The sequence below is a fragment of the Sapajus apella genome, unplaced genomic scaffold (assembly GCF_009761245.1).
Source record: "Sapajus apella isolate SASKATOON/1434 unplaced genomic scaffold, GSC_monkey_1.0 scaffold13, whole genome shotgun sequence".
NCBI classification, from domain to species: domain Eukaryota; kingdom Metazoa; phylum Chordata; class Mammalia; order Primates; family Cebidae; genus Sapajus; species Sapajus apella.
In genome coordinates, this window is record NW_022436953.1 from 4,885,305 (window position 1) to 4,897,960 (window position 12,656).

At 43.6% G+C, this 12,656-nt stretch overlaps 1 protein-coding gene across 7 annotated transcripts in view; it reads left to right on the forward strand.

The window, feature by feature from the left end:
- Positions 1-10,664: 10,664 nt before the first annotated feature.
- BTRC (beta-transducin repeat containing E3 ubiquitin protein ligase) overlaps positions 10,665-12,656 on the forward strand; it is a 193,104-nt gene continuing 191,112 nt past the window's right edge. For 2 of the 7 annotated variants that reach the window (XM_032281364.1, XM_032281361.1), the window contains exon 1: positions 10,699-10,856. In XM_032281364.1, coding sequence (XP_032137255.1) covers positions 10,809-10,856 — 48 coding nt within the window. In that variant the 5' untranslated portion in view covers positions 10,699-10,808. Of the gene's footprint in view, positions 10,857-12,656 lie in introns of all 7 variants that reach the window. The other 5 variants (XM_032281362.1, XM_032281367.1, XM_032281360.1 and 2 more) reach the window with 5 other exon arrangements.

The window sequence follows — 12,656 nt, forward strand, 5'->3', positions numbered from 1 at the left end:
TTGCACTCCAGCCTGGGCAACAAGAGTGAGACATCATCTCAAAAATAAAAAAAAAAAAAAAGAAACATAAAAAAAAACAAAATTAAGGAACATTCAAAAAAAAAAAAAAAAAACTGGCCTATAAGCTTCAAGAGTGTCATGGTCATGAAAGTTAAAGAAGAGATGAAGGAATTGTTTTAGATTGAAGGAGACCAAAGAGATATGACAACCAAATATAATTCACGACCTAAACTAGATCCTTCTGCAATGTCTCCCAAGAACATTATTGGGACAACTGGCAAAACTTGAGTGGAATCTGCAGATTAGATGGCAGCTATGTATCAATGTTAATTTCCTGATTTTGGTGGTTGTATACTAGCAATATAGAACGTATTTGTGTGTAGGAAATAAAACTAAAGTATTTGAGGATTCTGGGGTTTCAGATTTGCAATTTTGTACTGCACTGGCAAGTTTTCTGGAAGTTTAAATTATTTTAAAATTTAAAAAATACCAAAAATGGAGTTAACTAATACAAATTACATTGGCTACAATCCAAATATATTGACTGGCCTTAAGAGTTTCATGGCCTCATACAGTGTTTTTACAGATCAGTCGTATCTGAGATGGGCATTCCAGGCAGACAGACTAGGTTGGAAATGGCCAGAAGAGCAGAGATGGGCAGATGCAGGGAGCATTAAGGATAAGTAGATGGGTATGACTTGATCATTCAATACAGACAGGGAAGGAAATAGGAGAGGGAAAGCTCAGAGACTGGGGAGTTTGAACTAAATGTAGCTTAATTATATCTGTATTTAGAAACATTCTACTGTAAGTTTTTTATGGATATGTATACTTTTTATTAATGTAAAATATGCATATAGAAAAGTATAGAAATCATAAGTGTACAACTCAATGCATTTTTTTTTTTAAGACAGAGGCTCACTCTGTTTTCCCGGCTGGAGTGCAGTGATGTGATCTTGGCTCACTGTAACTCCACCTGTCAGGTTCAAGCAATTTTCATGCTTCAGCCTCCAAAGTAGATGGATCTACAGGCACATGCCACCATGTCCAGCTAGTTTGTGTGTGTGTGTGTGTGTGTGTGTGTGTGTGTGTGTGTGTATTTTTTTTTAGTAGAGACACGGTTTCACCATGTTGCCCAGGCTGGTCTCGAACTCTTGGCCTCAAGTGATCCACCCACCTCAGCTTCCCAAAGTGCTGGGATTATAGGCATGAGCCAATGTGCCTGTCCATGGCCAATGAATTTTTATTCAATGAACACATCTGTGTAACCATCACCCAGATCAAGAAATGTTATAAATTCAATTCTCTCAATCTCACCCACCTGCACTTCTTTACCCCATGAAAGGAAGTGCAGGTGGTGAAGCCTGACTGGCCTCTGTGCACACCTGATGGTACCTTCAGCAACTTCTCCTGTATGAGCATTTCTTTTTTTTTGAGACAGGGTCTCACTCTGTTGTCTGGGCTGGAGTACAGTGGTGCAATCACAGTTTACTGCAGCCTCGACCTCTGAGGCTCAACCAATCCTCCCACCTTAGCCTCCTGAGTAGCTGGGACTGCAGGGATGTGCCACCACACCTGGTTAACTATTTTTGCATTTTTTTTGTAGAGATGAGGTCTTGTTATGTTGCCTAGGCTGGTCTCCATCTCCTTGGCTCAAGTTGATCATCCCGCCTCTGCCTCCCAAGTGCTGGGATTACAGGTGTGAGCCACTGCATCCAGCTGCATTTCTCTTTTGTTGTTTGTTTGTTTTGAGACGGAATTTCGCTTTTGTCACCCAGGCTGGAGAGCTCTGGTGCCATCTTGGCACACTGCAACCTCCATCTCCCAGATTCAAGCAATTCTCCTGCCTCTGCCTCTCGAGTAGCTGGGATTACAGGTGGCCACCAACCACCATGCCTGGCTAATTTTTGTATTTTTGGCAGAGAAGGGGTTTCACCATATCCGCCAGGCTGGTCTCAAACACTGGACCTCAGGCTATCCTCCCACCTTGGCGTCCCAAAGTGCTAGGATTACAGGCATTAGTCACCGAACTGGGCCTTGGCCACACATTTCATTTTATTTTATTTTATTTTTATTTATTTATTTATTTTTCTTCCTTACCCTGATTTTACAAGGCCATGCATTTCTTAATAATAGGCTGCCACAACTGGGCACGGTGGCTCACACCTGTAATCTCAGCACTCTGGGAGGCTGAGGCAGGCAGATCATGAGGTCAGGAGATCCAGATGATTCTGGCTAACATGGTGAAACCCTGTTTCTACTAAAAATACAAAAAATTAGACAGGTGTGGTGGTGTGCACCTGTAGCCCCAGCTACTCGGTAGGCTGAGGCAGGAGAATTGCTTGAACTCGGGAGGCAGAGGTTGCAGTGAGCCGAGATTGCACCACTGTACTCCAGCCTGGTGACAGCAAGACTCCCTCTCAAAAAAAAAAAAAAAAAAGAAAGAAAAAAATAGGCTGCCACACTAAAAACAAACAAAACAGGTGTTCACACCCATGAAGACAAAGTGTTAACAAGGAAATAGTAAACAAAGTGTAAACCATCTTTATCCTTTACAGTTCAGTTCAAATATTATTGCTTTTGTCTTGTCCTGTTTCCCAAACAGAGCTAGTTAACATCCAATTGGATGCTACCATAGCATTTCCTGTATTCCTCACTCATAGTGATAATCACAATGTTGTAGTCTTGTTGTTTTTTTTCCCCCTCGTTTTAGTTTTCTCATAGACAGTGAGGAAGGGAAAGTCTCTTGTTCTCTGTGTACCCTTCATGGCAGAGAGTTAATCATTACAATAATAATGGTTAACGCTTGCTGAGTTCTTACTCAATGCTCTAAGTGTGTTACGTTTATTAATTGATTTCATTCTTAGAGCAACCCTATGAAGAAGTTACCGTGATAATCGTCATTTTACAGGTAAGAAAAATGACACACAGGAATAGAAGTCAGATTTGAACCTAAGTAGTCTGCCTCCAGAGCTCAATGATGTTAACCACTCTAGTATACTGTTCTGTATAAAATAAGTTTGTGGTGAATGAATGGATAAATGAATGATGAATCATAATTACTCGGTTTGTTACTTAAAGTCACCTGGGGCATGAACAGAGTTATATTTGAGTTTCAATATACAATTAATTTTTTGGACAGCCTTGGTTCAGAACAGGGTTTCTTAACTTCAGGGTAATTGACATTTTGGGCTGGACAGTTTGTTGTTGGGGGGCTGTCCTGCACATCATGTTTGGCAGAACTCTGGTCTTTACCCACTAGGTGCCAGTAGCAGCTCCCATTGTCCCTGATTGTGACAACCAGAAATGTCTCCAGAGATTGCTATATGTTTTCTGGGGAACAAAATTGCCCCCAGAACAACATTCATCTAAGGAAAGCTCCCTTTTTTTTTTTTTTTTTTTTTTTTATGGAGTTTTGCTCTTGTCGCCCAGCCTGGAGTGCAATGGTGTGATCTCAGCTCACTGCAATCTCCATCTTCAATTCTCCTGCCTCAGCCTCCCGAGTAGCTGGGATTACAGGTGCCTGCCACCACGCCTGGCTAATTTTTGTATTTTTAGTAGAGACGGGGTTTCACCACGTTGGCCAGGCTGGTCTCGAACTCCTGACCTCAGGTGATCCACCCGCTTCAGCCTCCCAAAGTGCTGGGATTACAGACATGAGCCACCTCGCCAGCCCGGAAAGCTATTTTTTGATTCAGCAATCCCACTTCTATGTATGTACATAAATGAACTGAAATCATGATGTCTGTCAAAGGAATATCTGCACTCACATATTCGTAACAGTATTATTCATAATAGCCAAGATATGAAATCAACCTAAGTATCCATCAACAGATGAGTGGATTAAAAAAATGTGGTATACACATATGTATATATTATTTATTTATTTATTGAGATGGAATCTACAAACCAGGCTGGAGTGTAGCGGTGCAATCTTGGCTCACTGCAACCTCTACCTCCCGAGTTCAAGCGATTCTCCGGCCTCAGCCTCCTGCGTAGCTGGAACTACAGGTGCAGGCCACCAAGCCCGGCTAATTTTTGTAATTTTAGTAGAGATGGGATTTCACCGTGTTAGCCACGCTGGTCTCCGACTCCTGACCTCAGCTGTTCCACCTGCCTTGGCCTCCCAGAGTGCTGGGATTACAGACGTGAGCCACCACACCCAGCCAAATGTGGTGAATATACATAATAAAATACTATTCAGCCTTTAAAAAGAAAGAAATTCTGTCATTTTTTACATAAGTGAACTGGAGGACATTATGCTAAGTGTAATAAACCAAGCACAAAAAAACAAATAATGAAGCATCTCACATGTGGAATCTAAAAAAGTGAAACTCATACAAGTAGAAAGTAGAATGGTGTTTGGGGGGCCCGTGGGAGGGAAGAAATAGGGAGTCGTTACTCCAAGAGTACCAAGTTTCAGTTACACAGGAGGAATACGTTTTGAGATCTATTACATAGTAGAGTAATTATAGCCAATAGTAATGTATAGTCTATTTCAAAATAACTAAGAGTAAATTTCACATGTCTTATCACAAAAAAGGATAAGTAAGTGAGGTGATGGATATGTTAATTAGATTGATTTAATCATTTTACATTATACACATATATCAAAGCATCACATGGTACCCCATCAATGTATACAATTACAATCTGTCAATTTAAAACAATATTAATTTAAAAAGAAAAGCGACTCTTTCATTATTTGTGCTAATGAAAGAAAAGGGAAAAACATAATCCAGAAGAACAACAAATGCGGCTGGGCGAGGTGGCGCATGCCTGTAATCCCAGCACTTTGGGAGGCCAAGGTGGGCAGATCACGAGGTCAAGAGATTGAGACCATCCTGGCCAACATGGTGAAACCCCATCTCTACTAAAAATACAAAAATTAGCTGGGCGTGGTGGCACACGCCTGGAATCCCAGCTACTCAGAAGGCTGAGGCAGAAGAATCTCTTGAACCCAGGAGGCAGAGGTTGCAGTGAGCCAAGATCGCACTATTGCACTCCAGCCTGGGCAACAGAGCAAGACTCCGTCTCAAAAAAACAAACAAACAAAAAAACAAAAAATACCCCAACCACAACAAATGCAAAAACTTTTAGTTGCCTATTTCAACACCTATTAGAAGGGACTACCTTGCCAGGCGCAGTGGCTCATGCCTGTAATCCCAGCACTTTGGGAGGCCGAGGCAGGCAAATCACGAGGTCAGGAGTTCCAGACCAGCCAGAACAACAGTGGCAGTAAGCCAAGATCATGCCACTGCACTCTAGCCTGGGCGACAGATGAAATTCCGTCTCAAAAAAACAAAACAAAACAAACCAACAACAAAAAAAGAAGGGACTACCTCAACCTTTCTCCTCCAATTCTAAACTTACCTGCATTTGTCCTCATATGCTTCTCCTCCTGTCTCTTAGAGGAGGCTAATCCCTCCATCTGTTTCTAGATCCCTTTCTGTCCTGTCTTCCAAGGAACTGTTGCCATCATTATCCTCTTTCTTTTGTCCTTAGCCTTTCTCTAATGAATCTTTTCAATCAACATTTACATATTCTCAAGTCTCTCACTTCATTTTATTCCCCAAATTTTAATTTTGGAAAATATCAAAGCCTCAGAAAAGTTGCAAGAAGAGTACAACAAATTTCCACAGCCCTTCACCTAGATCCACCAATTCTTTTTTCTTTTTTTTTTTTAATTAAGACAGAGTCTCTCTGTGTTTCCCAGGCTGGAATACAGTGGTTCGATCTCAGCTCACTGCAACCTCCACCTGCTGGATTCAAGCAGTTCTCCTGCTTCAGTCTCCCGTGTAGCTGGGATTAGAGGCACATACCACCACACCTGGCTAATTTTTTGTATTTTTAATAGAGATGACGTTTCACCTTGTTGGCTAGGCTGGTCTGGAACTCCTGACCTCAAGTGATCCATCCACCTTGGCCTCCCAAAGTACTGGGAATATAGGCATGAGCCATGTCCAACCAGATTCACCAATTCTTAACATTTTGCTACATTTGCTTTAGTTGTCTCTATCTCTCCCTTCTTCCTTCCCTCTTTCTCTATCTCCACATAGATATCTTTCTTATTTCCTAAACCAATTGCGAGTTAGCTGCAGGCCTCATAACATTTCACCCTAAATACTTCAGCATATATTGCCTAAGATATTCTCTGATTGTCTTATTCTCACAATTATCATACTCAGAAAACTTAACGTTGATAAAATACTGTTATCTAATATACAGCCCATATTAAGTTTTTCCGTGACTGTTCCACTTATGTCTTTATTTAATTAATTAATTTTTTTTAAGAGACAAGGTCTTGGCCAGGTGAAGTGGTTTACACCTGTAATACCAGCATTTTGGGAGGCCGAGGTGCATGGATCACTTGAGGTCAGGAGTTTGAAACCAGCCTGGGCATCATGGTGAAACCCTGTTTCTACTAAAAATACAGAAATTAGCCAAGCATGGTGGCATGTGCCTGTAATCCCAGCTACTCAGGAGGCTGAGTCAGGAGAGTCACTTGAACCTGGGAGGCAGAGGTTGCAGTGAGCCTAGATCATGCCACTGCACTCCAGCCTGGGCAACAGAGTAAGACTCTGTCTCAAAAAAAAAGAGACAAGATCTTGCCACATTGCCAAGACTGGTGATGAACTTTTGGGCTCAAGAGATCCTCCTGTTTTAGCCTCCCAAAGTGCTGGGATTATAGGTGTGAGCCGCAGCGTCCAGCCCTATTAATGCCTTTTATAGCTGTTTTCTTTGCTGTGTGTCAGTGTCAGTGTATGTGTGTTGTTCCAGTGTCCAATCAGGGATCATTCATTGCCTTTAGTTTCCATGCCTTTTCAATTTCCTTTGAACTAAAATCTTCCTTCTTTCAAACAAAACAATGCTTTCCTTAGACTTCCAACTTCTACACCTAACCATTGTGCTAGCTCTTCTCTCCTTCCCTTGACAGTCACATGTTTTATAAAGAAGAGATGCAGCAGTCTTCATATCCTCACCTCCATCTTTAACATGCTGCAGGCTGGGCATGGTGGCTCACACTTGTAATCCTAGCACTTTGGGAGGCTGAGGCGGGTGGATCACTAGGTCAGGAGTTCGAGACCAGCTTGGCCAACACAGTGAAACCCCGTCTCTACTAAATATACAAAAATTAGCTGGACGTGGTGGTAGGCACCTGTAATCCCAGCTACTCAGGAGACTGAGGCAGAAGAATAGCTTGAACCTAGGAGGTGGAGGTTGCAGTGAGCAGAGATTACACCACTACACTCACAGAGTGAAACTCCATCTCAGACAAACAAACAAACAACACTATGCTGCAGTATGGCATCTGCACCCCCCAACCCTTTCATGATCCTCGCTCGCCAGATTTTCCTCCTGCCCCTCTGGTCACTTCTTGGGTTCCTTTGCAGGCTCCTCTTCCTGTGCTCATCCTGTAAATCCTACAGTTCTTCAGGACCCTGTTTTAGACTTGTTGCCCTTTCTGCTGTTTATGCTTTCCCTGGGTGACTTTTTGTTGTTGTTGAGACAGGGTCTCACTCTCCCACCCAGGCTGGAGTGCAGTGGCCTGATCTTGGCTCACTGCAACCTCCACCTCCTGGATTCAAGCAATTCTCCTGCTTCAGCCTCTCGAGTAACTGGAACTACAGACGTGCACCACCATGCCCGGCTAATTTTTTTGTATTTTTAGTGCAGACGAGGTTTCACTGTGTTGGCCAGGCTGATCTCGAACTCCTGACCTCAGGTAATCCACTTGTCTTGGTCTCCTAAAGTGTTGGAATTGTAGGCGTGAGCCACTGTGTCCGGCCCCCTGGGTGATTTCATTCTTTGTGGTGGGAGAAGTGGGAGTTGGGTTTCATTTACCACATATCTGCAGCCCAGGCCTTTCCAACTTCAGTTTTAAATATCCAATGGCCTCCCCAGCATCTGAATCCATGTAGAAATTTCACATGGATTGGTACCTTGAAGTAATATGTCCAAAAAAAAAAAAAAGAACTGATTATCCTCCTCCTGCTTGGTCCTTGTACTGTGCTTTCTGTCTCAAAAATAAAAAAGGCATCCCTCATTCATTACCTGAGCCAGATGAATAGAAGTTATTTTTGACACATCCTTTTGACATCATCCATGACACATCTAATCAATCACCATACTCCACTGATTCTTCCTCCTTAGTATCTCTGGAATCCATCTACTTCGTTCTGTTCTCACCACCTCATTCAGGCTGCCATCATCTCTCCTAGGAAGGAAAATTTCAGCAACCTCATAATCCTTTCCCCAAGCTTCCAGCTTTGATCCATTCTAAACTCTCCTCCACCCTGGACTCTGATTTTCTGAAAACGCAAATCTATTTAAAAAATTGTTCAGTTAATTTCTCACAGCTCTCAGGATAAAGTCCAAATGCTTTAACTTGGCCTATATGCTGGAGTGAAAGTCAAGATGTTTTATAGCTGGTAAGGTACAGGCCCTGATGCCAGTTAGAAAGCATGTCAGCTGATTCATCTGACCAGTTTATGCCAGCTAAATAATGCCTTGCCTATAAAGCCCTATACTCTTCTGCAGTCTCATCTAGGGCCACTCTTCCTCTAAAGTCCCACTGACTTTGTTTTGGTTCCCAGAATGAATCACCAAAAATGTAGTTACCTTTGCCTGGAATACTCTTTTCCTGTGGCTGCACCATCATCCCACCCCATCTTTTTTTTTTTTTTGAGGTGGAGTCTTGCTCTGTTGCCAGGCTGGAGTGCAGTTGCGTGATCTTGGCTCGCTGCAACCTCTGTCTCTTGGATTCAAACGATTCTCCTGCCTCAGCCTCCTGAGTAGCTGAAATTACAGGCGCAGGCCACCATGATCAGCTAATTTTTGTATTTTTAGAAGAGACAGGGTTTCACCATATTGGCCAGGATGGTTTTGATCTCTTGACCTCGTGATCCTCCCACTTCGGCCTCCCAAAGTGCTGGAATAACAGGCGTGAGCCACCGTGCCTGGCCTCCACCCCATCTTTTAGTTTAGGTTTTTTTTGTAACTCCATTACGTTACTGCCTTAGTCCTCTGAAACCTTCCAGCTAATTTTCATACGAATAGTTTGAAGTCTCCACTTTGCACTTGTGTAGAATTTTTTTTTAATTCAAGAGCAAAACTTTTTATTAACTGAAAGCCTATTATGTGCTGAGTTTTGTGGACATAGAAGCTAGGCCAAAGTATCAACAGAGTAAAAATGTAAGCTCCAGGAGGAAAGAATTGGGTCTGTCTTGTTCACTAATGAATCCCCATTTCTTTTTCTTTTTTTAAAAATTCATTAATTTTATTTTTATTTCAATAGCTTTTGGAGTACAAGTGTTTTTTGGTTACACGGACGAATGGTATAGTGGTGAGGGCTGAGATTTTTGTCATCCAAGTAGTGATGAATCCCCATTTCTTGGCTTACTATTTGTGAGGTGAATGAATGAATAAAATAGTTTAAAATGAAGATTTTTCCCATAAGTGAAAAAGTATTTTCTTAGTTCATTTATTTTATAAATTCAGATGTTTTGTTCAAGATTGTGACAATCTAACTCACTTTTCTTTTTCTTTCCTTTGACAGAGTCTCGCTCTGTCACCCAGGCTGGAGTGCAGTGGCATGATCCTGGCACACAGCAACTTCCGCCTCCCAGGTTCAAGCAATTCTCATGCCTCAGCCTCCTGAGTAGCTTGGATTACAGGAGCGTGCCACCAAGCCCGGCTAATTTTTGTATTTTTAGTAGAGACTGGCATTTCTCCAAGTTGGTCAGGCTAGTGTCAAACTCCTTACCTCAGGTGATCCACCCACCTCGGCCTCCCAAAGTGCTGGGATTACAGGCGTGAGCAACCGTGCCTGGCCCCAAATCACTTTCAACCAAACCCTAGAGTTTTCTCCTCCTAAGGTAGACCCAATTTCCAAAATAAACTTATATTGTACCTTTTAAGGCCAAAGAAAATACTTATATGCTTTATTTGCTGGAGGCCATTATATTCCACTGTTGAAGGACTTTTGTAAGTACCTGTTTGACCCTTAGTGCAGGGCTTACATCCCAGGGTTAGCAATAGCAAGCTATGTGCTTCTTGAGCTCTAAACGCCAAGAATTTCCTGAGCCGAGTTCTATTCGGTCCTGACTTGCTGTGGGAGAGAAAAGATTCCTGGGGAGACGTGTGGGTGGCGATAGCTTAGCAGGACCTTGAAATGCTGCATTGGTGTTTCAGCTGCTGCCAAGTGCCCATTGACCCAGCTCCTCTGGGTCGCAAACCTCCCGCAGACGCCAGATATATGAAATCTGGGGACGTTCAGCTCTCTAAAACCACAGTTAGCAGGCTCTAGGACCCCTGATTCTTCTCAGTTTTTCTTAGTATTTGGGCTACAGGTGAGGCGTTGGTCGCCATCTTGATATCAAATGCCCGGCAAACCGCTACCGGCGTCCCTCGGTAACCACGGAGACACCCATGCCCCTCCCGTTTCTCATCCTTAGAGGCTGTAAACTACAATTCCCATCAGCCGAAATCCTCTGCTTGAGGGCAAGTTATCTAAATCTGACTCGTCCGCAACCGCAACGCCGCCGCAGTGAACTGTGGGAGTTGCGGTTCACGGCGTAGCCTCAGTTTTTGCTCAGGGAAGCTTTAGAACTACTAATCCCGTGAGCCAGTGGGCTTTCTCCTGCTAACGGAGAAGCCGATTCTTCTTGGCCCCATCAGCCTGTGCCTGAGAGGTAAGAGAGGGCGGGGGGAAGGAAGAGGAGGCGGGATCCGGGCGCTGCGTTGGCTGCGGCCTGGCACCAAAGGGGCGGCCCCGGCGGAGAGCGGACCCAGTGGCCTCGGCGATTATGGACCCAGCCGAGGCGGTGCTGCAAGAGAAAGCACTCAAGTTTATGGTGAGGAGACGGTGCAGGCCGGGGAACTGCGGAGGCGGTGGCGTTGGCGGCGTTATTGAGCTCGGGCCTGGGCCGCCAGCCCACTGCCAGACCGGGCAGCGAGACCCTGGGCCGAGGCTGGCGGCAGGGCGGCTGGAGGGACGGGATGGGAGCTCCGGAAAGGAGGCTGGGGGTTGCGGAGCGGACCCAGGGGTGGGGGCAGCAGCTCCGCCATCTTGTGGATGAGAGGCCAAGTGACAGCGGGAGCTTAATCGAGGAGGGGGCTCCAGGCGGCGCGCGGGGCCCTGGAGGGAAAGGGGCGTGGGGACAGTTACTGAAGAGCGGAGAGAGCTCTGTGGAGAGGCGCCGTGAGGCCGCTGGCTGGGCCTTCCCTGTGTCAGGGTACGGGTAAGGCCCGGGGAGGAGGTGCATTCAGGACTGGGGTAGGGGAGCGCGGGATAGAGGGCAGACAGATATTGTGGGTAGAGGGGAACGGGCAGGGCTGGATACAGATGGATTTAAGGGTGGAGGAGGGAACGCTAGGGCTGGTGACAGGCTTATAGTTTTGTAGAATGAGGAGGGATGATAGCCTTTGCCTGGAAGGTGGAATCCCAGCTTGGCTAAACTAATGTTGACAAACTCTGGAAGGGAAGAGGCCTCAGTAAAGAAGATGACGACTGGGAATGAAGACCTAGGGCTATAATGACAGTCCCTGGGAAGGGAAGAGGATGTTTACAGTGAACTAGAATTACAAATGTAAGGGAGAGGGATACATACTCTACTTTGAAAGGAGAAGCTAATACTATAGGAAGGACAAGGTGATGATAAGTAAGAGGAAGATTGGTCAGGGAAACGGGTACAGGAGATTGGGGGCAAAATGAATGTCTGACGGGGTAAGCAAAACAAAATTTGAAGCTAAATTGTGGGATCGTAAAATGTGGAGGCCAGGTGCTTTGTATCATTTTCTGGGGAAGGAAAGGCCGTGGAGAGTTGCAAAGACCCATAAGAAGTGATGAGATCAGTTGAGAAATTCAGGAGATAAAAAGGGTGGAGGTAGAGAATAAGTCAGGGATAAGTCAGGATTTGTGATTACCCATCAGTTTTAGGTTGAAGCACAGTGTGAGCAAAAATTGGATTTTGTGGGTGTGTTTAAACCCCTTGGAACCTCTTTAACTTTGTATCACGCTTTTCTTTTTGCTATGCTTATCTATGGCAAACTTGTATAGTCTGATATTTGATGCTTTTAATCTGATGCTTCTTGTATATCCTAGGTGTAAAACCAGACTTTGCGGTTACAACTAAAGAATGATGGAATGCATAGACTTTAACAGGTAGCCTTAGGGACATTGATATTATTTGCAGTCAAGTCTTGCAATTTCAGAAGTTATTGTGACTTGTCACTCCAAATCTTACTCCTTTGCTTAAAAAATAGTTATTTTGTACCTTTGCCTAAAATACCATAACAAATCCAAATAAAAATGGATACTAACTTAATTGTATTTTAGGCTTTTAAAGAGCCCCATTTAGAGGGAATACTTTTTCAGAAACTAGTCAAATTTACTAAAACTTTATTTTGTATTAGTGTTTTCAAAAACACCTAATTAAAGTTCAAGGGTATCATTAACAAAATTTCATTGAGCCTGAAGAAGGTTCTTGGATTTCTACCCAGTGTTAAAATTCGAAATATAAAGAAGAGACCTTGAAATTTTATTGGACTTTAGAAGTGAGAGAAAGTTACTAGACTTAAGTCAGAAAACTGATACTGTTTATTTTTGTTTTTCTACTTAGAGGGATTTTTTTTTTTTTTTTTTTTTTTTTTTT